At 40.0% G+C, this 26,697-nt stretch overlaps 1 protein-coding gene across 4 annotated transcripts; it reads right to left on the reverse strand.

The window, feature by feature from the left end:
- Window positions 1-8,957: 8,957 nt before the first annotated feature.
- On the reverse strand, window positions 8,958-23,993 carry PTP4A1 (protein tyrosine phosphatase type IVA, member 1). 4 transcript variants are annotated; one of them, XM_025148768.3, is made up of 7 exons: window positions 23,769-23,993; window positions 22,902-23,000; window positions 14,913-15,461; window positions 13,302-13,394; window positions 12,865-12,995; window positions 11,601-11,675; window positions 8,958-10,562 (listed from the first exon to the last, which is right to left on the reverse strand). In XM_025148768.3, exons 3-7 carry the CDS (start codon window positions 15,015-15,017, stop codon window positions 10,445-10,447), a joined length of 522 nt encoding a protein of 173 aa, XP_025004536.1. In that variant the 5' UTR covers window positions 15,018-15,461; window positions 22,902-23,000; window positions 23,769-23,993; the 3' UTR covers window positions 8,958-10,444. The 4 variants fall into 4 exon arrangements, with proteins under 4 accessions (XP_025004536.1, XP_015140312.1, NP_001008461.1 ...); XM_015284826.4 differs by lacking the exon at window positions 22,902-23,000 and having other exon boundaries at window positions 14,913-15,458; NM_001008461.2 differs by lacking the exon at window positions 22,902-23,000.
- Window positions 23,994-26,697: the final 2,704 nt, after the last annotated feature.

Consider the following 26,697-nt stretch of genomic DNA (forward strand, 5'->3'; position numbering starts at 1 on the left):
AGGCGAGCGGCGCCGCGCCGGGCCCGACCGCTCACGTGACGGTGCTGTTTACGGGGAGGCGGTGCCGCGCTGCGCAGGCGCCGGGCAGGTTGGAACGACGGGTGTGCTCCGTGCTGTCTGCTTGCGGCGAGATAATGGCGTCCCTAAGGGCACTGGCACTGCCTCGCTCCTGGTCACCCCTTTCGGGTTCGGAGCTGGGATGGCTCCTGCTCCGCAACCCCGAAGCCACCAGGAGACGGGTTGTGACGCTGGGGCGGGAGGGAAGGGCCGGGCCTGGGCCGGCGGAGGGCCTGCAGGGACACGCTCTGCCTCTCTTTGGCCTCCTGCTCTCTGGTAGATTAGTGCGTGTACATCGTGCCTGAGGGGGCCTCCACACACACCACCACCACAGGGGATTTTATGGTAATGCAGATCATAAGAACCTGAAGAGATTTAGGCGCCGTGTAACGTTCCCTAAATAAATAACCTTTTAATTTATTTTTTTTCTAGTTTTCATTACAACGACTTAAATGCAGCATGCTTTGTTTTTCTTTAAGCCTGATGACTAGTGAATGCTAAATGCAGTACTAGGGTTTTACAGCACGTACCACATTCCAAATAAAATAGCTCTCTTCCTCACAACAAATAAATAAAATAATAAATAATGGAACGTTATATTTTAAAAACACAATTAGAACTATCTTCTGAATGACAACGTATTTGCACTGCATATTCCTCATCTTCTAGTGATGTGCAAATGCTATGGTATCAGGACAAAAGGAATAACAAATTGCTGAGGAAGTTAACGTGGATTGGTTTGCCCTTTTGCCCAGTTCTGCTTTGAGCCTCTGACATCCATGTTGTCCAGGGCCTGCTCTGGCTCCATAAGGCTGAAATACACTGCATTTTAGCCACCATTGCCAAAGGCGCTGTCACACGGTGCATGTTTTCAGCCACTTTTCATTAGTTGTAATGAGACAAACACCTTCATTGCAAAGCATGTTTTTTAACCCAGACGTCTCTCTCTGTCCTTCTTAGATCATCTTTATCTGAATCACCCCAAGTTGATTTTTCAAATTGTCCATCTGTGCCTTTCCAGTTTCAGAAATTCTCTCTCCAAGGCAGGCATCTGCTTCAAAAAATACTGCTACCTTACAATGGCATAGCACTGAGCTGCTAAGTTTATGGCACTAATTTCTCCACAGATTTTTAGCAAGGTGCTAATACTTGGATATATTATTAAGATTATACTAAGATATGAAATTACTGTCTGAAGTAAGCTCCCTTTAGCACATCCGCATCACACAGATTTTCCTTTTGATTGCATTACTTTAGATGCAAGCACCACCATTACTAGCAATCTGATCACTGTTCATTGCCATACTCTGTTCTTTTTTTACACTTTGCAAGCTTGCCCAACTCCTGTGACCTATCTCACTGTAGTAGAGCTCATATACTTCTTTAGCCATGACTGCCTGTCAAATATAGTGAGCTTTCCATCTGTAGTACTTATGTTGTGGTTTTATTTAATATAAATCCATTAATTAAAAAAACCACCACCACAAAGGACAGTTGAATAGGTATTACAGGCAACTTTGTATACAATGGCATATCAGATACACACAGCTACAACTGCACCATCTGCTATCTTTCCCAGCAATGCTTTTATAAAGTCATCCCATCACATTAGATACTTGGTTATATTCCAGATCTTGCAAGTTGTTTTCATTGGAAAGCAACCTATTTATTTTATGAAAACACTGTGCTACTGCCCTAAAACACAAGATAAATCAGAAGCAGAAGGCAATTTCTTTGCCAGTAGTTCCAAGTCTCCTTACAGTTCATTCCAAAAGGTTGCTGGATTGTTTTCCTTGTACCCTTCTTCTGCTTTTCAAGTTGTTTTTTTCTAAATACTACTTTTGAAAATATGCTATACATAGTCAAATTTCTTACTGAATATGGTTTTCTTTTGAGTATTAAATACTGTTTCTTCAGTTCTCAAAATATAGAAACAAGCTGGATTGCTGCACACCCAAATTATAGCAAGGATGAAGTTATGGGATATGTTGCAAACTATCAAGTTTCTCCCATGCCCCAGTGTAGTATTTTTCACTGTCATATGCTATAGCAGTTGTCCAATAACTATTCAGGGAAACTCTCACAGGAACATCTCTTTTTTGGTTGTGTAGGTTTATTGAATTTTCTAAAGGTATTTGACTTAAATCATATTAAAGCACAAGTGCTGCAATAATTCTGTAAACTACACAACTTCTTCCTGGTAATACACAGGAGAAGAAACTGACCCCCACCATGCCACAAACCTCCTTTCATGTAGCTGCAGAGAGCAAATACCAAAATATATACCAGAACCCAAATGTTGCACTATACCCACTTATTTTCATTATGTTTAAGACAAGATCGTTCTCTTTGCCCGCTTTAAGACTCATCAACAGGTGCTGATCATCAGAAAAACAGCAGTTTTGTGTCAGCAATAGGAAATCATGCAGTTCTGTGGAAATAGAAGTAAAATAAACTGTTGGTTTAAAAAAATAGAACAACTTAGTGAACAAAGGTGTGGTTCTGAAGACAAGGATGTTTAGCCACAGATTATATGACAGGATATTTTTTAGTAGAGATATGAAATATATACATAATATAGGCTATTTATTGAATGAAATACACACATCAAAGACTAAAATAAAACGTACTGGAAGATAAGATAGAGATGATTATATGCAGAGATTTGTGTAAAAACAGGAAAAAAGCATTCTTGAATGAAGTTTTAGATTGCTGAAGGAAAACAAATTACAGTAGCTCAGATAAAACTGGCTTTTCTGACTTCCTACAGTAGCTAGGGCAGTTGCCTATGGAACTGCTGCTAGAGTTACTAATACTCTAAATACCTGGTATTTCACTCCAGTGCCTGTTTAACTATATTTTTATGTACTGTGGAGAAAATCATTTTGTACTAAATAATGGTAAAGAACAATATGCTTTGACTAAGTATTCATTTTATGATTTTTCCCACAGGTATTCATAAGGAAAGATGTGAAAGAGCATAAATCTTTATTCCAATAAGTAACTTCATATATATATATATACGCATATATATATTTACTGAACTTTATTCAGATAAGTTGTACTGTGTACATGGTATGTCCTCGTTGGAAAGTCATACAAGTTTTCTTTGAGGCTGTTTTCTGATGTGTGGCGTTTCCTCTCTGCTTTTCCACTAAGGTTTGGCATTCTATTTCCTTCACACACATGTTCAGCAGCCATCTCTATACTCTATTCTTGTTCTGTAGCAGGTTGTTCCAAGTGTTTCCTGCCAACAAATGTGATACCACATCAAGTAGTTGGAGCATGAGCATGGTGCTAGAAATAGAGGCTGTCAGCATGCCTTTTTTCTAGGGTTGTTGGGCTGTAGGGCTGTTCTGCTGAGTGCTAAAGAACAGAACCAAGAGACTGTAAGGTAACTAATTTGTTGGAAAAACAAACAAACAAACCAATTGTTTCTTAAATACGTGATTCTTAATTAAAAAAGAAAAGTAGAGAATAAATAAAAATACAGTATAAATAAACTAGTTTAGGGATGAAGAACATATGATTTATCCCTCTGAAAATAAAATCAAATGAAAGAACTTCCAAGATTCAAAATGGTAATTTGATATTTCTAGAAGTTCCCTCATCTGTTGTAGAAGAAATCTTATTGAACACACGTGATTTAGTCTGAATTAATCTTTCTTGGACAAATGTGACAATGACTATGCGTGGCATCCAGGCCTTTTTCCATCAGTAAAATTCTTGCTCATATTCTAGGTTTTATCGAAATGTAATTAGATAATAGTGTATTATATGTCTGAGTGAGTGGGAATCTATACAGCAACACATCGCAAACATTTTATGATGCTTCTGGGAATACTGGCTGTGCACCATTCAGCTTTGCAATAAATCCACTCCTAACCCTGGCTTCCTGCTGAGACGGGCTTCTGATTCTCATGCTCCTCTGGGAGACATTGGCTATGTAGGGAGACAGGTACAACTGCATGGTTCAGTCTCCTATAGAAGCAGAAAGATGTTCTCCTGGGTGGTTGCCTCTGACTTTCCTGTGGTATGCAAATAGATATCTTGCCTCTGAACTTGAAATATGACGAGTCAGCTCTTTCAGAATATATAGGTTGACATTCTCCAATGTCTGAAACTTGAAAATATAAAGCCCCTTGGAAATGCTTCCATGCAAAATGTTCACATTCTCCATACTTTAAACTTTGCAGCCACTTTCTTCTACACTGTATTACTCAGTACTGAGGCAAAGCGTTAATTTAGGTTGAGACTGCTCCTAATTATTCTATTCTGTTTTCAGAAACATGGCATATTTGGCAAATTCCACACCTTGTAGCGTCATGCTGAGCAAAAAACAGGGAGTTGGTGTGAGGGGCTGCTGTTGCTTGGGAACTGGCAGGGCATCAGTCAGCACATAGTGAGCAACTGTGCTGTGGATCGCTTCTTGCTGTTAATTTCTTTTCCCTTTTTTTCTTTTTTCCTTATGAAACTGTGCTTATCTCAGCCCATAAAGTTTTGCACTTTTCAAGGAACTCTCTACTAGGATCAAGGGAGGAGTGACAAGCCTGACATCCCATCCTAAAGAGCAGATGAGAGAGTAAGGCAGCCCATCCCTGGGAGAGCGGCTGTTTGTGAATATAGAACATCATGCACGTCAAGCTTGAAGGGATGGTTACACTCACAATACAAGAGAACCATTTCACAGCTTGCATTTCTGCTGTGCTTCCTTTGCCATTACCTGTTTCTATTGGAGTGAATTGAGTTGTAGAGTTGAATTGCGACATTGAAGGTAAATTCAGGGCTTGTATTTGTACCTTGGAATACAGATTTACTCAGAAATTGAAGAAGGGAGACTAAGCAACAAACAGCCTCCTATTAGTACCAGCCAATGAAAAATTCATTGTGTGACAATGCTGAAGAGATACAGTTGCATTCAGATCAGTATCATAACTGTAGTCCTGTGTATTGGGAATATTATATCATCTTCAGCTGTTTCTCCTACAAAGCCTGAATGCAATTCAACTTCAGAAAAAGGTATCTGTGAAACTTGCTAAGTATTTTCACGTGCAAGTTTATGAGAGACTTATAAGAATGTACAACAGCTACAGCTATTACTCCTGAGGTGAAACTAAGATTCCATCCCACCACAAAATAACTTTCCCCATACTCAGGTTTTGTTACATTGATGCAGGCTACATGCAGTGCTGACCACTGAAGTTCTTTACTGTATAAACATTTCTATGTTTGGCATTCCCACGTATCTGAACACTGTGGTATCTGGTTTTCTTTGGCTGCACTTTGAAAGAGTTCTCATTTGAATCAGAAATGGAAGCAGACAACTTGATCTTCTGGCACCATCCTTATCTCTCCTTGTCAGACCATCATTTAGACACTATTCCCTCACGGAGATGTTTTCCCATGATAAGCAACTTGTGTTGTTAGTGAGATAATTAATTATAAATGCACCTAGAACACAACACATTATAACAATATCAACTGAATTCATACAAAGCAGGCACCAAAAGGAAAATAATGCCAGGTTTGCTTTGTGCTGTAGCATAAATACTTCTCACTAAAAATGAAATCAGCTCATAATCATTAGTGTTTATTAGAAATTGAAATAAATGACTTTTTACCTTACTTTGAAATGTATATTGTATGTAGACAAGTTTGGTGAGACTTCTTGTTATCTACCTGTAGATATCAGTGCTACAAACTGAATTTGCTGTCTCATGCTCCCTTTACAGAATGTGCTCTCACCTTTATGTAATGCAGCCTGCTTTAGGCATCTCTGATAGCATGATTAGTTGTCTGACATAAGTTCAGAATTTCTTTAATGGAGTGTAAGCCATTACTCACAACAGGCAAACACCTCTCTTTGTTCAGGAGTCCCAGCTATTAAAGAAACTTCAGCCTGCTATTAAGATTTGAATTAAACTGGCAAATTGTAATTATCTTTTTATTAGTGATAATAACTTCAGTAGAGATGACACAAATATGTACAAAAAGAGAGCACTGTTCCAAATGTACTGTGGTTTCCCAATTGACTGTCTCCTCTACAGTTACAGAAAATGCTTCCTTACTGATACAGCAAAATTGCAACAACTCTAAACATATTAATGTATGGAATGTGACCTCAATTACTTAGACTACATCACATATATTTAAAAGCCACCTTGCAAAAATAAAAAAATTAATTAAATAAAGTCTTATTAATGCTGCAAACATGCAGAAGCTTAAATATGGGTATGGGCATCTATGAAACCTTAGTTTGCCTGTCAAATACAAATGCCTAATTCTACACCTTTTTCCCTCCGCCACTGCATTTACAAGAATGAGCAATGCCCATATGAATTGGCAACGTTTTACTGTTTTTTTCTTATGGCCAAAGATCTCAGCTTTACCTTAAAATTTGTGCATTACGCATTTTTCTGTGTGGTTCTTCTACAACACTCCGGATGGGTCTGATAACTGCATTGCTTATGCAAAGACTGGAATTAATAGAGAGCTGAGGACCTGATTGGTTAACAAGCATTACCTGGCTTTGAGTGCTACATCAGAAATGTTTTAGGACCCATCAGAAATATATAACACTACATAGTATCAAATTGCTTCTAGACTTCATTTGAAATTGAGTACTCAAGAACTTCAGGTAGTCAGATTCAAGAGGAAAAAAAAATTACTTTATATTCAATTTTGATTCCTGGTTACAGAGTATCTTGTTTAACTGCCTTTCCCCAGTACTGGCAAAACATTACAAATACAATCTATCCTTTTCTTTCTTTCTTTTTTTTTTTTTTTTGCTGCAACTGCAAGATCATACTCCTCATCTCCAAATAGCAGTGCTTTTTAACTTCAGTTATAACATGTTAAGGAATACTACCATTTACAAACCATGCTTACCCAACCCATTCAGTCCACAAGATGAAAGCCTAGTAAAAGAAGAGTAATGAGCTGTAAGAACTGCCAACAACGTATAGGCACTTGAAAGAACAATAGCTGAGCAGTAATTCTAAATTATCTAAAATTAGATGCATCAGTAGAGCCTCTGTAATGTGAGGCCTTAGCATTAAGAGGAGATATATAGTAATTCCATTTGAGTTTCTTCCCTTTTATTTATAGGCTCATAAATTATACAGAACCTTAACTCGCTTTATTTTCATCTGCTACACTCACAGTTCAGATAGAGCCAACATGTTTTTTCATTAAAAGATCTTATTTGACAAAAGAAATTTTATTTTTAATTCCCTACAGATTCATATTTAAATTCATGGTTCAGAAGTCGACTTAATCTTTGCTTTAAACTGATAAAAACATTATGCAAAGTTTTTCCTCCTTATCAGTGTCTGTTTATGCAAGTGCCTGAGGTCAAACCCACTTTTAAGAAGTTCATAGGACCAAACTACTACTGCAAGTATGTTACAGCTCTTAAGCTAAATTCAGCTCTCCTGTGTGTAAGGTACCAGGATTACACAAGTGATTAAGTATAGAACTAATATGTACAATATTAGTTAATATACAACTAATGATTAAGTATAAAAAAATCAACTGTGTTTTACTAGGATTTATGGAAATGTGAGGCATTTGAAATATACAAGCAGATGATTTTTACCTTAGTTTGGATGCTAATCAACACTGAACAAATACATTTGTATCAGCCTGCTAACTGCTGAGTTTCAGAATTTTTGTAGGATGTTTCCAATTCTTCCCTGACAACTGAAATACCGATGACTCGTTTTCATTTCAAAGGTCTCAACCCTTCAAATGAGTATATACCGTCATGTATACACAGGAGTAATGAGCCAACTGACCTGGACAGAGTAGAACTGCACCTTGCCAGTTTTTATTTGCACAAGGTGCTAGCTAGCCCCCCCATGCAACAAGTCATACTAAAACCATTTAAGAACCAGTTTGTTTATTTAACAAAAGTATGGTTTTGCATATAGAAGGCAGTTATACTTACCCCAATTATTTCCCCAATAAATTGGGGAAGTCACCTCAGGTGTTGGGTGCTACCATGATGCTAAAATACTAAATCATTCCTTTGCTTATTCAATGAGTTCAACGCTACATTTTTTCCCAGTTCTGCTGCATAAAGCTTTTTGCCAGGAAATGAAGCCTGACAAGTCACAATAACAAAGAACAGATTGAGCATTGATTGCTATAGAATCAAAAGATATGCTCAAATGTGCTGTCACCCTGCAGAACTTGATCCCTTCAAGATTCTGAACCTGAGTGTATCTACCCTCTCCATACTTAACTCACTTCCCTCAACTTTTAAAATTACATGAACACTTCGGATCTGAGTGTCATTGAAGTCTGAATTATAACTGCAGTATAAGAAAGTGTCCTTAAATTGTAATACTTGATTACAGCAATTGAACAAATGAAGGGAAGTAAGTACAAGCACAAAGATTACGGAGATATAACGCATCAAGACTGAATTTTTAAGTAATATCTTCAGAATACAAACCAGTCCTTAACAAAGCTTGGTTTCCTCTTACAAGAAGTTATTTTACTACTGTGTAGAATCATGACTAAAGTGAAAATACATTGAGTTTCAGGCCTTCTCAAGACATACTGACATTTTAAAGTGCTCTTTATAATGAGACTATACCTTTCCAGAAGTGATTCTTCAGAAGCCTCATTAAAGCTTCTACCTTGATATTGAAGCATTATGAAACCCCTGCAGCAAGGAGGTTGGAACTTAATGATCTTTCGGGTCTCTTCCAACCCAAACCATTCTATGATTGTATGATAACATATAAATGCATCTATAAAGCCAGGAGAACAATTATATCAGTAGCATTTTATTACTCCTCTGTATTTAATGCAAGGAATTTAAAGAATTAAGTTATCTTAGTACTGAGGAAGTAAAAAGTAAGCTCCATAAAGAAATACCATACCTTCTACTATTAATTTTTGTCTACATTTATTTATGAGTAAAACAAACAGCAAACATTACAGCGAAAGGGACACTCCGGCCCAGATTTGAAGGAAAAAAAAAAAAAGATGCCTGGATAGATTTAGAATTTAGGCACCATAAGACTGCTAATAAAGTACACAAGAAGTGAAAATCATGAGTGTTTCAGCAAACTTTAAGTGCTTTTCAGTATTTATTTAGATGTTTAAGCTCTCGCACTAGATTTTACAAGCTGGTGAACACTGGCAAAATTATTTCTCCCACAGAACTATAACCACACATTCCCAAGACAGTATAAATATATGGTTGAACTAACATTAATACACATCACCATTTTATCAATTACATAATAAAACAAATTATCAAGTATCCAAATATTAAGTTACGCAGCTTGAAAGGCATACAAAATATTACAGAGGTCTGCCCAAGTCATAGCAGAAACTCAAGGAGGAAAAACAAAACAAACAAACAAAAAAAAAATCACACGTTCAACAAAGCAATAGTTGGTAAACAACTTTCAATAGGTACAGTAAAAGAAACTACAAGATTTTTCAGAAATTTTCTGATTAAGAATTTTTAGCTACGATAACAAAGCATTTCTAAGTTTTAAAAAAATATTTACTAAAGTAAAGGGCATATTCTATACTTCCTGCACAAGACAAAGGCAACATTTTACTAGAAATATTAAATAGCCCCTCCCAACTTTTTTAGGCCCTCTGTTAAGTTGCACATCAAGTGCCAACATTAATTTTACTGTAAGGCTTTTTGTCTGGAGACATTAAAGACTTGTGTGCTTCTGTACAATTTAAAAGATTTTCTACATGAGTAACCAGAGAGTAATGAGTTGTAAAATGGAGAGGTCAGATAACAGAAAAGTACAGACACTGGAGGAAAAAGTTGCTGTAAGTCATAGTTTAAAAAAAAAACACTGTGCAAATCCTGATAATTCTAGTGCGATTGTGGGAGACAAAACATACAGTGAGCAGGCAAGACTACCTTAGAGGCCATATTCTTCAATATTGAAATGTCTAGAAAAAATAGTAAGGTCCAGATAAGCTGACAGTTCTTATTTTATCAGAACTACGCCCATCTATAAGGAAAAACACGTAGCTGATATGCTAAGTATTTTGGCACCTAATTTCTCTACAGACTGATTTATTTTAGTACCCCAATTTTTAGTAGTTGAAACTAGGTGGGTAAGACTCAATGGCATGATTAAAGGATATTTCAACCGGTAATTAATAAACAAGGAGACAGCTCAGAAATAGGGTACAGCAAAAACATTTATCGGGTCTCCAAACAGATGGATATTTATCTAAACACACAGTTGCATTACTACTAACTTTTTAGCCTATTAAATACTCCTATGGAAGCTTCCTTTACTACTTAAAAATATCAGATCCATGCCTTTGGCATGCAGTCTGCTCAATTCTAGTTTCCATCTTTTAATCCCAAAGTAGTACCATAGGCTGCTGGGCTTTACTGAATGCAACAGTTATTTCGGTGACCATTGGAGTCTTTAAAACGCAGGCGCATCTTGGGGCGGTATTTCTCCAAGTACAGAAGTTGCTTGCTATTAAAAGCTCCACGACGTTTCCTAAATGGAAGAAGAAATATCTTAAAATATTAATCTACTGCCCAGTGAAATAACATCATCCATTAGAGAAAAATATTTTTAGGTCACTTGAAAAAAAAAAAAACACATCATTAAACCAGGACTGTAACCAAAATAAGGCTAATTAAAAGCTAAGTGCCAGGAAAGAGGGTGGTAGCTTCCTTTCAAAAATATCTCATTGGATCACATGATCAAACAAGAACATAGTATTTTAGATGGTGTTTTAGCCCCTAATATACACAAGCCAAAGATGTTGCATAAGATCTTTAGCAAAACCTTCAAAAGGAAGCTACAAAGAGATTTGAGACAGCCTCCTCCTCAAACAAGTAAAAGCTGTCTAACCTATTAAAATAATTAAGAATACTACAATACTAAGTTATCTTTATACACATCTACACAGAAGTACAGCTTTCTTGGATCTGTTCAAACCAAGAGTCTATGAAAGACCTATATTTTGTATGAGGCTTCATATTTCTTGTTTTGTATATAGCATCCTGTTAAGTTCCACAAGTTGAACTCATACTGAGGCCTTACAGCACTGGCAATTACGCAAATAATATTTTTACAGTTTTTTGTTTGCAATGTAGCGTTTTTAAGATATACTTGATATCTACAAAGTTAGGGCACTGGCACTACTTGTTTCTCATCCAACTTGCATAGATTTATAAAAAAAAAATATAAGAAAATATTTTTCTTACTTTTCTACCAGAAAAGACAAGTGGGGGAATTGTTTAGGACACTTCAATCTATTAAAAGAAGGGATGATTCACAAATGTAAATGAGTGCTAGCTACTAGGCAGAACCTAGTTTCTAAGGTGTTTTGTCTCTCATGAAGAAATACCCATTTCACAGGACAAGTCTCACAACACTGACTGTGTTCAGAAAGTTTGTTAAAAGGTTCGGATTTTGTTTTACAAAGAGCAACAAACAAGAATAGTATTCATAACTCCCTGTACAGACCAAAGATATGTTAAATCTTCCAAGTTAAATCTTGGAGACAGGTATTAGCTTCTTACTTACTGTCTTATGAACTGCACTGCATCTTCATACTTCATTCCACATTCTATCAGTGCAAGAGCAACTAAGACTGGAGCTCTGGTAAAAAAAAAAAAATGTATTCAGTTTGGCATTTGTCAGCACACACACAGGAAAAAAAAAGTGTAATTCTCCCACTTTTTCCTTCTGCCTTTTGCTCCCCCAGAGATCAAATATCAAATAAGAACAGAAGTCTTTCCTAAACTAATTGGGCAATTATATCATATGCTTACAAGCCATTCACTTCTGTTTAAAAACAGGGAGGAATCAGCTCTAGTTAACTATAGTTTTGTTCACCTGACTTTAAGTATACAGAAGGACAGCAGGAATAATACATAAGTACTTTCAATGGCAATTAATTCTGGGCAAGAGTTGCACGTGGGTTTCTATTCCCACAAAAAACTCCTCCTTAAAAGCAATGGGAAACCCAAAATAAAATAAGAGGTCAAACCAGATCCAATGAAAAATCACAGATGCAATCTCCAGGGGAGACCTCTCTGCTTGCCACAGCATCTCTCATCTGATGGAGTGCTGTTTTTAGTTAAGAAAGCCAGACACTAACTCAAATAATAACAATTTACACTGCTTTTTCTTTTTAATCTTAAAAAAGAAACAACATGCTACACTGCAGCAAAAGATATCTGCACCTAGTAACAAGCTTGCTGAATATTTTTTAACATGTAAAGCTTCTTAAATCCTTAAACATGATGAAAACTAGGTACTTTTTCCTCAACTAGTTAACCACCAAATCTGGGAAAGTGGGAAGCAGATCTATCACTTGTTTCACTTCATGGGTGAAAACTGTTCCTTCACATACTAAAAGACCTTGCTTCGGTGGGGTTAATGGCTACAATATCATTATTAGGAGACTGGCAATACCTTTGAAATAGGGATAGAAGAAGAAAGTTACAGATGAGAGTCAATAAAGCCATGAGAAAAGGAAGACTTTAGTAAGACAAAAAATACCAATGTGACATTTATCAATATGCTTGGTACAGGAATGTATTTGTTTACTTCACTCAGTAGTTTGATAGCTGTGGGAACAGGATAACCTTTTGACTAAAAAGCACAGAAGTCTAATGTTTTACATGCAACAATTTGCAGTCATCTAATCAACTTTTAAGTGTGAGCTCCTTCAAATACTACATCTGTGACTATTTTGAAATTTGCCTCAAATATCCTTTTGTACTAAATCTTAAAAAGTCTGACCACGAATGGCAATTCAACAGATCTTTAAAACTTCACCCACCGTCCAAGACCAGCAACACAGTGTACAGCAATACAACAACCGGGTTCTTCACGAAATTTAACTTTAAGGAGGTTTAGCCAATCATCAACAATCTGGTTGGATGGTGGTGCACCGTCATCAAAGGGCCAATCCTATAAGACAACACAAATACATATAGAGATAGAACGTTTACCACTATGTGCATTACAATGTATAATTTTCTAAAAAAAATTAACACTGAGGAATATGTTCCTCTCAACCTGTTTTCATTGAATGAAAGAGTTTCTCTCATGATTTTTTACCCCTAAGAGATCTGTATAGCTTTTGCTTACATGAGCTGCTAGAATACGCTTACAGAATTGAATCAAAGTGGTGACTATGTAACATATCAAAAGCTGTGCTTAAAAAAAGAACAACTGAAAAACCAACCCCCAAACCACTGCTTCTGCATTACTCACCAAAACCTGAATGCCTTCTTTTTCCACCGGAGCAGTATCATAAGTAGCTTCACACACTCTTACCACTGTGGTAACACCATATTTCTTAAGTTCCTAGGGGGTGAAAAGAACTGCTTTAATGGAAATCTGACTTCACTTATTTATTTTCTCAATAGGTTAATAAGCTAACTTATTTCAAAAGTTTCAGTACATAAATTAATATAAATGCCTGCCAGCCTGTAAAGAACACAAAGCTAAAATAACTAAAATACCTTGCAAATAGCAGATACCTTTATGCTCTTCTGAAAATGTATCTGAGGGTTAAGATGGTGAGGTTTTCATAAGTCAGATCCAGATATACACTAATGAAATAATCCATCTCTGAAAGATTACTTCTTTAAAAAAAATAGCCAGATTCCCAGGTTGCAAAAAGCTAGATGCTTCACTCAAAACATCCTGAATGTACACCTTCCTCTTCTCATGCTCTACTTAAAACTAGATGCTTTTAAAGCCTCTTACAAGTAAGAATGGTGAGCATAGGATAGTAAATAATTCCAGTTCATGGGTTTTTAAACCTAGAAGATAAAAGAAAAACTATCTTTTTAATCTGCTATTAAGCCTCATAAATGAGAAAACAGTATACTAATTTTTCATTCTCCCATATTCTCCTGTCATTTAGACTACAGCTGTCAAAGACATGACTGATATGTAGCTTAACCACACTATCTAGCTTTGAAGGTATAAATGCAAACAAAGATTAATTCACCGTGCTTCTCATACATTATTAGCCCATTCTGAATGAGCATATAGAATAGAAATACAATGGAAGTAACTTAAATCTTACTAATGAGGGACTGCATTACAACCTCAAACCTCACCCACAGGTAACCCTGGAGGAAGCTGTTTTTATCAAATGCATACACTCAATTGTGCATTTTATGCTTCCAACACGCAAGTTGCAAGGTTTAGACAAAATTCAGATACTAGCAGTGTATGTCAAGACAGGTGGAATTAGCTGGGAAAGTGTTGCAGCACAAAATGAAACAGTTTCAGCAACTCAGGTCACACTGCACTTTAAGTATACCACCACAAATTTCATCCAAGTAAACAATGACTCACATAGAGTTCTCTTAAGCTACAGTAAAACCAGCATTTGCTAATATTGAAGGGAAGCGGGCAGTGAAAGAATACTGCAATTGTATTATTTGTTTCTAACTTTTTGATGTACAATATACACTGAAACATTATTTTCAATCACTACTACAACAGGAACGAGGAAATGTTATACAGTTTTAGATGAATCTATGTAAGATCTCCTGTTGCCACCAGATTTCAGTTTTTCTGTCAGACCTTTCCTGTTTCACACCTAAACAGTGTACGTATAGTATGTTTAATGCTATATACCAGATAACACAATTATTTCTGTGCTTCACATCTGGAACCATGCCTCAGTGAAGGCCAAAGTCTGAGTATATTAGTGGATTTGTGAAGCACTGCATCACTATTTAAAATGAGCTCATTGTCTCACTCAGTATCTCTTCATACAGCTTCCACTTGCTAAAAAAAAAAGTTAAATACAGCATGCTGTTGAGGCATAAGAATACATCAACAAGAATTCTAGTCCGACCTTACCTCTATAAATTTGTTTAAGGTTGCATTGGTTGGATTGTGTGTGATTAGAAATCTCATGTTCTTGTAGGTGATTTCCACAGGAGCTGGGCGGTTCATTCGGGCCATATTAATTTAGTTAAACATGCAACAAGATTATGAAAGGATTCAAAAAAATCTAATATAGAAGTGATGTAGAGAAACCGAAGTCTACTTCACTATACTCCACGTGAAATTCTCAGTGCTTGGAAGTATGAAGTTGGGAGCAATGGGAAATGAAATGAACCTCCTAACAAGAAGCAGCAATTCTTCAATCCAGTAATACTGAGGCAAAAGAAAGGCAGTGCACTGAGGTTTACCCCATCCAGGTCTGAATTCTTTTGTTAAATGCTCTGCCAATTTCAATTCAATACTTCTTATCCTGGTCAACCACTCTTAGGGGGGCTTCTTGGTGGAGTAGTAATGAATTTCTACAGTTCACTTGTCTGCATACAGGTCGTGCTGTGCCTGGCAGTAGTCTCCACTGCCCTTCAGAAACTCCATAAATGTGTGACCAAGAACACCACAGAACTGCTGTAAAGAGACAAGAAAAAAAGCACAATGAGCATAAGTGAAATAAGGTTACTTTGAAGACAGCATTATAAAATGAACAAAATGAAAGCAGAGACAGTATTTTCAGAAGGTTTATTGTTTAAATTGAAGAATCAGGTTTGCATGAAAATCCTGTTAGCTTTCTAACAAGAAACACATATTTACACTGTTTAATACAAAGATGCCAGTTAAGGAAGACTTCATGCTAATGAATTTCATATTTTCAAATACTTCAATGCTCAGAAGAGCTATCACAAATACAATGTATCAAGGTTTACAAATAGCAGCATGTGCTTCTCATTGTGAATTAAGACACATCACAACACCTGCAGTTACACCAATCTTAAGTGGTTACATAGAAGCAAGGATGAGATTGCTTGAATATTCAAGCTGACCATCAGACAACTGAAGTATTCACATAAAACTACCAGCCTATTGACACAGGAAAAAAAAACTGTATTAAAGCCTAATGTAATGGACTTACTTCACATGCAAAAATCATCAATTTAGGGACAGAGTAACCAGGAAAAAAAATATTCGAGTATGAGAGGTCTTGAAATCAAATGCAAAAAGCTTCATGGCCTAGTAAAACTTTTAAACATGTTTGAGACTGTCAAGGCACACAGATTTCTAGAAGAACATTTCACACACTCAAGGCTGAAGATAGAAGTTTTCATCTAGTCTTAACTGCCTTTCTGCATCATTACTTTATTAATACATCAAGGCAATAGTTACACTCCAGCTAAAAAAAAATAATGTGAAGGCAAGTTTATTGAATAGGTTATTCCTTCCCAGTAATTCCCAGCTATTTTCCTATGGTTGAATTTGCAAATAACATTGCTGCAAGATGCAAAACCAGGAAGTTCATCATCATAGCTTTTGAGCTGCCATGAGTTATGTATTCATTTGCAGATGTTGCTGTGTATATGATCCAAAAATACATGGTTTTTTTTTTAATGCACTCTGGAACCTTATGCCACAGGAGCTAGATCTGTGCCCGGCTAACGGTATTAGTACTGCTGTTCATATTCCCAGAAAGTCCTTCCTCCCCAAGAATTAGAACAGCAGATAAGTTTTGTTTCCCAGAAAATACATAAAAGCTGGACCAGATGTCCATGAAATATATGGAGGTACTAGAGAGAAGCATCACCACTAATCCCACAGCTTCTTAGAAAAATTGACTTATGTTGGTCAGTCAACTCTAAACACCAGAAGAATTCATGCATTAAGTCCAATCAAAACACTGCCCAAGATACCTTAGGAATGGGTTAGCTGAGCATGCAGTATTAGAGAACTGCTGTCAGACTTACTATTTCTAATGAGGTGGTTGTTTCTTTTTTTCTCCCAAGCTGGGAGACAGCAGTATTAGTTCTTTGCCTTCATAAAACTAACTTCTAGCAATCAAACAGTAACTACACTGTAGCAATATGTTCGAATACCCTGAGCTGAAAAGCTGCCCAAACATAAGAAGGTTAACTCAAAATATGAAATACTAAAGAAAGTTGTGCAGTGTAGCCCAACAGCAGCTTATGTCTTAAAACGCTATCAAAAATGGCAGGTAGAAAAGCTACATGCAATAAAGTCACAGCTGCTAATTGCCATCCAGGATTTGGAGTCAGATCAAGGCCCTGCTGCACACACTAAGCCATAAAGACAACAGTGGCCCTATATTAATAACAATATTTAGCATTGAGCAGAAGCCACAACAAATCAAATGACCTAGTTGTAGCTTTTTCCATGGAGCACCCTAGCAGTACAGGAGTTCTTAAAGTCATCTCTATTTTAAAGAATGGTAACAATGTCGCAGGCTTTGCTCCTTTCCCCCCTTTGCAGTAGAGGGAGCTCTAGTAAGAGTAACAGGGAAGACACAAACCACTATAGATCAGACTACAGCAGGGATGCACCACACAAGGCTTCCTACAAACATCACCAGTCATCTTTTTGGTAGTAAGTTTTAAAGGATGCATCTCACAGCATGGTTTCAAAAACAAACATAACACTATTAACCAATACGACAAAATTTAGCAGAAAGGGAAAAGAATTAGTAGAGCAGTTGCACACACTTCACTGCTGCTCTAGAGGTACTACCACCACCATTCTTATGAGGACTAAAGGGGTTAAAGCTTGCCATTTACTTTTCAGAATTATTTGTGATGCAACTTGAGAGACAGCAAAACCACAAACAGAAGTATGAAAAAAAAAAAGGAGCAAGAAGAATTCGTCTGTCAGCAGAGAACAGCAACCAGCAGAATGCAAAGAATTTCAAGAATCATCATTGACATACCAACCATACCATACCAGGAGAAGGTAAGGTGATGTACAAAGGAGACCTAGGTTCAGACTTTGGCATCAACTAAAAAAGCAACGGAGTGAAAGAACTGAAGAGGGTTTATTTAAAGTCACTTTCAATTAGTTTAAGAAGCTGAACAGCAGAAAGGCACAGGACAGCTTTAAGCAGATACAGATGCACAAGGTCTTATGCTGCTTTTCTCATGTGCTGGCAGATCTTATGATTATCTCAAGGCAAGCTGGCCATTTTCTCCAACAGAGGATGAGGGAGAGAAGGCTGACAAACAAAAAGAACACAAAAGTGAGCTTGAGGAAATGATGAAATAGAACTGGGTCACTAGGGTACAGAAAAGGTTTTTCAAGATGCAAGATGAAGAATTTTGAGAGTTAAACACTGAATAACAGGAAAGAAGCCATCACAACACCATACTGGGGTAGAAGTAGTTGGCTGTACTCAATCCGGTATGTTGGCTGCCCTTAATATATGGCTAGGAATACTCAATGTAACACCAGGCAAACATATCAAAGGGGTTAAGCAGAAGGCAGGCAGCAGAGCAGAAGTCATAACACCTATGTTTTAAAGCAGATTGCTAATCACATTCAGAAGGTGCAGCCACAATCCAAAGTTGAAGTACATTACACAATGTTAAGTTCGAGTTCTACATGCAATTAACCCCTACAAATTAATTAATTTCTTTAATACTGGCTTAGCAAGCAGCAATTAGACACGTCAGCACCTTACCAACTCAAAGAACTAAGGACTTAACTAAGAGTGCATTTCATTCTCACTGTTTGCCTTGGTAACAGCTGCTGCTGCATTACAAAGGGACAAAGCTCACATTTTCCTTTGATGAGTGTGCTCTCTCTCCTCACTGGTAGCTCCAAAGCTCCATACCTAGATCAATTCCTTGATGTAGTAAAAGGCTGTACTATGCTAAGAGAGATTTTGCCATCCTAGTTTAGGTCTGCTCCAGCAGTCAAATGAAAATTAAAGACAAGTATATGGGCATGCTACTTGCATTAGAACATTAATCTGGAGTACAAGGCTAAAGCCACCTTCAGCAACAAGATCTCAAAGACAAAAATTGAGCTATAAAAAAAATACTGCTGTAGCAATTAAGACTACCTCATACAGACACCATAACCATACAGACTCATAAGACACCTTGTAGAATTCAAATGACTTAAGCAACTTGCAAGAGGCCTGGAAGTACAGTTTTCAGACAATTATTTGGTAGGTAAACTACAAAAAGAAAAGTTAGCATATGAAAGCATAAAGCTGTGCAAATGACAAAACCCATGCTATTGCACACAAAAGTTTGACACAGAATGATACTAAATAGCAGTTTGTACAATGAATCTGAGATGGAAAGCAGTGATGGAGTACCCAAAGTGAGTATTCTTTGAGGAAAACTAACCCTGAAAGATTCTGGAGATATGAAGGCTGTTCCAAAGGTAACACCTCTTATTTTATTATCTTGGCCCATGACGTCAGAGGCAGATGTTGGTGATACCGCAGGTAGAGTTGACCCTTCCCACCAATACTCTGTTAAGATTTTGTTGCTGTGTGACAGATGACAGGAAAGGGGCAGTTTGACAGAATGGCATCAAACATGGAAGTGCCTATGAAGCAAAGGCATGCAACTGAACTACTCCATGGGGAAAAAATGGCACCCACTGATATTCACTGACACTCCTTGAATGCTGATAGAGACCAAACAGTGGATGTGAGCACAACGAAGCAGTGGGTGGTGTGTTTCAGCAGTGGGAACAGAAATGTGAAAGGCAAGCCATGTTCCAGGGGATCATGCACTGCTGTCGCATCATCAAACCAAGAGTACCTCAATCAGCTCATTTGCACTTATCAGTGGACTACAACCAGAGAATTGTGAACCAAGCTGAATACTGGGTCCAATGCATTAGAAATAATGGTGGACACATTGGAAGAGTGCAGAATTTACACCAGGTAGGTCCCATGAACAAGAACACTGTATGGAAGTTTGTCAGGACCTACTAAACCAATATAAGCCATTTGGTGACAGTTTCCTAGATCTCATCATTACTAATGGCAAAACCAACATCACTGCTATGAGCCAGTCAAAACATCAGTCCATGCAGTGGTGACCTGAGAATTTCCCAAAGCTCAAAACAGCCCTTGGTGGGTGATGCGCACTGTCTTTTGGGATCAGAAAGGGGTGATCCTTCTGGATTTCCCGGAATAAACAAACCATGAACTCTGACCACTACATCACCACAGTGACTAAATTGAGGACTCAAACTTATAGAGTCAGGCCAGAGAATAAGACAACCTTTCTCCTGCAATATGATAACATCAAACTCCATACTGCCAGTCTCAGCTGGACTGTCCTACAATACAGTCCAGATTTGGTGCCTTCCAACCACCAGATGTTTGGGCTAATGAATGATGGACTATGAGGGCAATGTTCCTAGCAAAGACACCACCATAGCAGCTGTGAAACAATGGGTCACCTCTCTTGGTGCAGACTTTTACAAGCACTGTATGCAGATTCTTGTTCATTGCTGGTGCAAATGCACAGCTAAGGGTGATGACTGCTGAAAAAACTGTGCTTTGTAGCCAAGAATGTGTTCTATCAAACAGTGTTATTGTGCTCCTTGTAGCTGTTGTAGTTTCCACAGAAATAAATAGGAGGCATTACATTGAGAGCAACCTATATACAAGCAGCAATTTCTGTTAGTAACAAAAAGCCAAGCTACCTTTAGACTCTCAGATACTTGCAAACATAAGGAAGGTTAGTACATCAAGACCACCTACTAAGAGAAGTTATTCTGTCCAGTAGAGGACAGACACACTCACAATGATTGCTTTATCTATCATGTATGCTGGAAGAAATTAAGAGAATAAATTATTCAAGCAAGAGGAAGCCATCTTGAAAAAAAGCTTTATTTCATGCCCTTCTTTGGGAAGGGAAGCTGAAATATACATCTCCACTGACAAATACATTCACGCATCCATTCTTCGTTTGAAACAGTCACTTGTGTCTGAAAAAGACTGCTTGTGAAAACTCTATCAGACTGGTACCAACATGTATACAGAGAAGAGATGCAAGGCTATCCCAATGCTGCTGATATTCTTGTTCATATGCAGGTAGCATCTTTAAAAGCATGAAAACAGAGGCACCTGTGTACACAGTTGCATTGCGCTTCACTTTCAAAACATGTGTAAGATAGTTCACAGTTGCTCAATCCACCTGCTCCTTGAACAAACATTTATCTCCAGAATCAAGTATGTGGGATCGTATTCCTGAAGTCAGATACTTAGCTACTGAATCTACACAATCATAGCTAGAAAAGAGAACTAAAAGATAGAGTTGATTACAATTTGAAAATGCCTACCCTTAAAAAACAGGAGGGCAAGCACCCTGATCCTCATGTACTACTCAAAGCCTAGGTGATAACCAAGATAGACACAAAGGAGTGGGAGGGTGAGGGTTACAAACAGCAAAGCCACTCCGTAACATAAAGGTACACCTTCATTAGAGACTGTTGATGTGATTCACCTCCTATCTACAGGGTAGACGACATCTGTTATGATACCCATACCAACAGAACTATCCACTTCAGACCAGAGAAAGCAACACTTAACCTAAGAAAATACACTCTGACATCTTGTGATGTGATCACAGAAGATGCCAGAGGTTTATCACAAATGTGCTACAACACTACAACACGCTCTGCAAAAGAAGGATGTTTCTTGTGGTTTAAGTATGCAGTTCAGGGGAAGAAAAGATTATCTCAAAACTTCCTGTATAGCAAGTCAACGCAACTTCCATAGATGAAACAAAGGACACAACTGTTTTCACAGTTGTCCTAATTTGCACCATGAATGAATGTGTGAAAAAGCCTTAGCAGACATTGGGGAAAGTAAGACATACCAAAAAACCATTCCACTCACTTGTCTAATGCATCTTCTGAGTTTCTGAAGCCAAGAACAGTATCAAAAGTGACATACTTCCATCACTTTACACAGCAAACTACACAATTCCTATCACTCTACTCAAAACCTACTCCATTACTCCATTTAAACATACACATGTAAAGAGTTATTGTATCGTACCATTTAATATCAGTGCCAAACAGTAAGTTTTTTTTTATCTGCAAGAGAAGCTGTAAAGAGTTATGGATCTTCTTTTACCTCTTCATTGATCTTGTCGACTGACTTTTATTACTTCCTAAAAACTATGACAATCTACTCGTTTAAGAATTCATTATTACCCTTATTTGGGAATTCCAGTTACCTTTAAGAAAAAATGTTCTCTTACAGTCTGCCTACACACTGAGGCAGACTCAGCATTATTACGCAGCATATCTTTATCACCACAAAAACGTTCTTACAAAAGAGGAGTTACTGGATCAGGATAAATTCTATTTATTTACTGCCTGACATTCAGCCTCACTAAGACAGCGATATGGCTTGGCCCCTGCTGCAGCTGTCACCCAGTTCTTTTCCTCATTCTCACATTTCCTCCCATCTCTGCGCTCTTCCACATTTCTCCCCTAAAATGTTTCTGATCTTGCAAGAAATTTTCAAAGCCCTTTGCTGTTCCAGCAGTGGAATAATAAGAGCTGACATTTACGTGTCATCTCCAGGCTTTCTGATCTGACAGTTTAATGAAGTTACAAGGAGACGGTTCATACTTCTGAGTCACTGCTTCAGCGGCTCTGCAGACACAGGTAGACAGACATGTTGGAAGCTGTCTCAAGCAACAGTATGAAACACCAGAATCACAGAACACTGTAGTACAAGGGCTGTGTGTCCATCAGTTCTGAGTATTTGCTGTGCCTGCAGCTGACAGCCACCAGACCTGCACAAAATGGTCCCTGACCACACTGTCTCTACCTGATAACAACTCTGTTCTGATCACATTCTGCCTTTTGGAAGGCACCCTGCTGTGAGCCTCACCATGGTTGTTCTGTAACGCACACTGCGTGTGCTCTGCAGTCACAGAGGTGAGGCACCATGGATTACTATAAGTGGGGAAGAAGAAAGGTCTCAAAACCGGGTTCCATCAGAATATTTTATTACATCTGTGAGCTTCTAACTATAAATTGGCAACTGTACAGAAAAATCCACTTCGACGTGCACATAAATACCTCCTCCTGCGCCGACCGCTAAGAGCCGGGCAACAGCGAGTCCAACCGCACATCTTCGGCCATGCCCGGAGAGACTCACAGCGGAAGGGCCTCACGTACCTGGGCGCAGCGCGGACAAAGAGCCTACTGATGGCCGCCGCGCACGTGCCCGCCGGGCCGGGGGCAGCGCAGGACGGGACGAACCGCCATGGCTACCGCCCGCCTCCCCGCCCGCTCCCTCCCTCTCTCCCCCCGCCCAGGCTTGGCTCCCGGCCGTCCCGCCGCGCCACCTGACCGCCAGGCACCCGTGGGCAAGCCGAGGCTTGTCCCGGCCTCACGAGCCCCGAGGGCCGCGTCCGGGCCGCGCTCGCTGCGGCGCTGCCGGCCCGCCTCGCCACGCCGCGGGCAGCCGGACCGGCGCCTCCGCCGCGGCGGTCACGGGTTCGAATCACGCTCCCGCCAGGCACCCGACGCGGAGCCATCTTGTACCCCGCGGCCGCCGCCCGGACCGGCCTTCCCCCGACAGGGGGCTCCCGGCCCCGCGGGGCCGCCACCGTCGGGCGCTGCGTTTCGCCACGAGCTCAGGGCCGCCGCCGGGGCAGGCCGGGCCGCGGGCGGAACCGCCGGAAACGCACACGAAGCGGCTTCGTGGCCGGCACGGGCCGCTCGGCGGCGGCGGACGGACACGGCAGTAGAACGCGGAAGGGAAAGCGAGACGCAACACGGGAGGGCTGGGCCGCTCCCTGCTGCCCGCCCGGGTAACAGAACAAAGAGCCAACATGGAGGAGGGAGAGGGGTGAGGGAGAGGAGTGGGAGAGAGGCGCGCAGCCGGCGCACAAGGGCAGCGGGGCGGGGGGCCGGGGTGAGGGCGCGGGCGGCGGCACTCACAGGAATATGGTTACTCATTGAAGACTGTAGCCTGATCATACAGCCGGGGTGCGGGCGCCACCGCCGGGGGCAGGAGGAGCGGAACCAGGAGGAGGTGGAGGCGCTGGAGGCCGCGGAGCTGCCGGAGGGGGTTCAGCGGCGGAGCGAGGCTGGAGCATACAGCTGCGACGGCGGCAGCAAACGGCTCTGCGGCTAGCGCGGCGCGGACGCGGCGACACAAGGGGGGGGAGCCTGAGCGCCGCCTCCTGCACTAGCGCCGCGGGGCCCGCCTCTCGCTGGCGCACGGCCTTGACGAGCAGCGCGCTCGGCCAATCAGAGGCGCCTCTCGAGGGGTGGGGCGGGAGCTAGATCGCCTGGGGGCGTGGCCCCGCAGGGCCGTGCGAGGGCGGGCGGGCGCCGAGAGGCGGAGGCGGCCGGCGCGAACCGGTTGCTGAAACGAAGCGGGCGGTGCTGGCGCCGGGGCGGATGCGGGTAGCCCGGGACGCCCGCGATTCGCCTGTAGGGGCCGGGTGTTACTGGCTGCCTTGCTGGGAAATGCGAAGAGAGCTCATAGCGCTTTCCTGTGCTTCAAACAGAGGCAGTTTTTGTGATGACTGTCATGTGAGAGAGATGTTACTCAGAACTGTGTTACCTTTCGCTCCACCCATGTTGAGACGACACGGACACCAGCTAATTTCTGCCTGGCAGCCGAGGAAATAAAACCAGCCTTTCTGCGCTATAAATACCTCAAGCCTGTGTTTATTTGCACTTGCGTTTTGTGTTTACTGACTGACTCGAGGTGTGTCTGGTGAACTCGTAGCTGCTTACACTTCTCAGCATAAAACTTGAGAATGAGCTCACAGCACTGTAAAATGACGATCCTGAGGTTAATGGCTGCTTGGGATGCTGTTTGTGGGTGACTATACAAAGTTAGGAAGGTTTTCAGGGAAAAAGAGACAACGCAGACAAAGCTTCCCTCTTGTCAGTGAAGCTTGAGGAATTTGCTTTGGGCAGAGCTGTGAGACAGGTTGAACAGCTCTCTGCCTCACTTTAATTCGTGTTGCTTTTTCCTCCGACAATGTAAGCTTTTGTCTACTGTTTCACTGCACTTTTAACTGATCGCATTTTAGGATCAGATTTCTTTTTTGCTGCAACAGCCTTTTGGTACTCTACCGCAGTAATTTACACTGGAAATAAGGGTCACTGAGGATCACTGGCACTGTCTTTGAAATTATATTCCCTAAGATTTAGCTCAGAAAGCTCTTGGTCTAAGACCTTTATTCTTCTTCTTATTATTATTATTTTCTGGAAATAGAGTTTGTGTCATTTAAATATTTATATCACTTTGCATTATGATAGTCCCTATCTGGACCCCTCAGTTGTGGTCATGTATATTAATCACCCTGTAAGACACAGTACCTGTGATTTCTGATCTAAGATGACAAGAGGTAATTGGAGTATTGTAAGAGAGTCAATAAAATAGCCTAGTATTTTGTGCAAGGGTATTTACTGGAGAGACAGACTGGAATGGTTACAGATCCAAACCAGTGTACTGATGAAGTAAAGTGGTTTGAAGAGGTAGAAAGTAACAAAGAAAGTGACAAGACTCCTGAAGAATTTTAACTAGAAATACTCGTAACAATAAACCTGTGGGAGAATTCAGAAAAGAGGCAATTATCATTAGGAAAATGGATACATCTTTTATGATAGGAGGCTACAATAGGAAAAAACTGAACACTCCTGTCAACCTTCTTGTTCAGCAGTGCCAAGTGCAAGGTACTGCAACTGGGTCAGGGCAATCCTGTATCAGTGCACGCTGGGGATGAATGGATGGAGAGCAGCCAGAGAAGGGCTTGGGGATATTGGTGGATGAAAAATCGGTCATGAGACAGCAGTGTGTGCTTGCAGCTCAGAAAGCAAATCATATCTTGGGCTGCATCAAAAGGCCTGAGTGGCCAGCAAGGTGAGGGAGGTGATCTTGCCCCTCTACCCACCAGGAGTACTGCATTTAGCTCTGGGTCCCCTACACAAGAAAGACATGGAGCTGTTGGAGCAGGTCCAGAGTGGGGCCCCGGGGATGATCGGAGGCCTGGAGCATCTCTCCTACGAAAACAGGCAGAGAGAGCTGGGTTTCTTCAGCCTGGAGAAGGAGAGATGGCTCTGGGGAGACCTTATTATGGCTTTTCAGTACCTAAGAGGGGCCTACTCGCTTAACCAGGGAGTATAAGGATAGGGCAAGGAGTTTTAAACTGTAATAAGGAAGAATTAGATTATGCATTCAGAAGAAAATATCTTCCTATGAGGATGGTGAGGCACTGGAGCAGACTGCCCAGAGAAGCTGAGGATTCCCCATTCCTGAAATTGTTCAAGGGCAGATTGGATGAAGCTTTCAGCAGCCTTTTCTAGTGGAAGATGTCCCTGCCCACAGCAGGGGGATTGAAACTAAATGATCTTTAAGATCCCTTCCAACTGAGACGCATCTATGATTGTATGAAATGTTTTTTGTTTGTTTGTTTGTTTGTTTGTTTGTTTTTTTGCTAGTACCTGCTTCTTATGTGTACTAATCCTTATTTAAGTTTGAATGAAATTAGGGGCATTTCATATTGATAATAAAGCCACGCCTGATACTAGACTGCCTGTATGGAGCTAATGTACACATTGAAGAGTTTTCTAGTTAGATTTTTGACTTGCTGGTATAACTATAGGCTTTTGTGGTGAAATTTCAGAAGGCTATGTTCATGCCCACGTTATGGCAATGTTTAGAAAGGTAGATTGGGTTGACCATGAACTGGTTAGACTGTCATCTAATAGAGAACTTTTCTATGGCTAAACTGATTAAAACAAACAAAAAAGAATTAAAGGATAAGAATGCAAATTGATATAGTTCTAGAGAAAATAGCTATTGTCAAAGAAAGCTGGTTTAACGCTTTGATAAGATTACAAGGTTGGC

Source organism: Gallus gallus, chromosome 3 (genome assembly GCF_016699485.2).
Source record: "Gallus gallus isolate bGalGal1 chromosome 3, bGalGal1.mat.broiler.GRCg7b, whole genome shotgun sequence".
In the NCBI taxonomy this organism is placed as follows: Eukaryota; Metazoa; Chordata; class Aves; order Galliformes; family Phasianidae; genus Gallus; species Gallus gallus.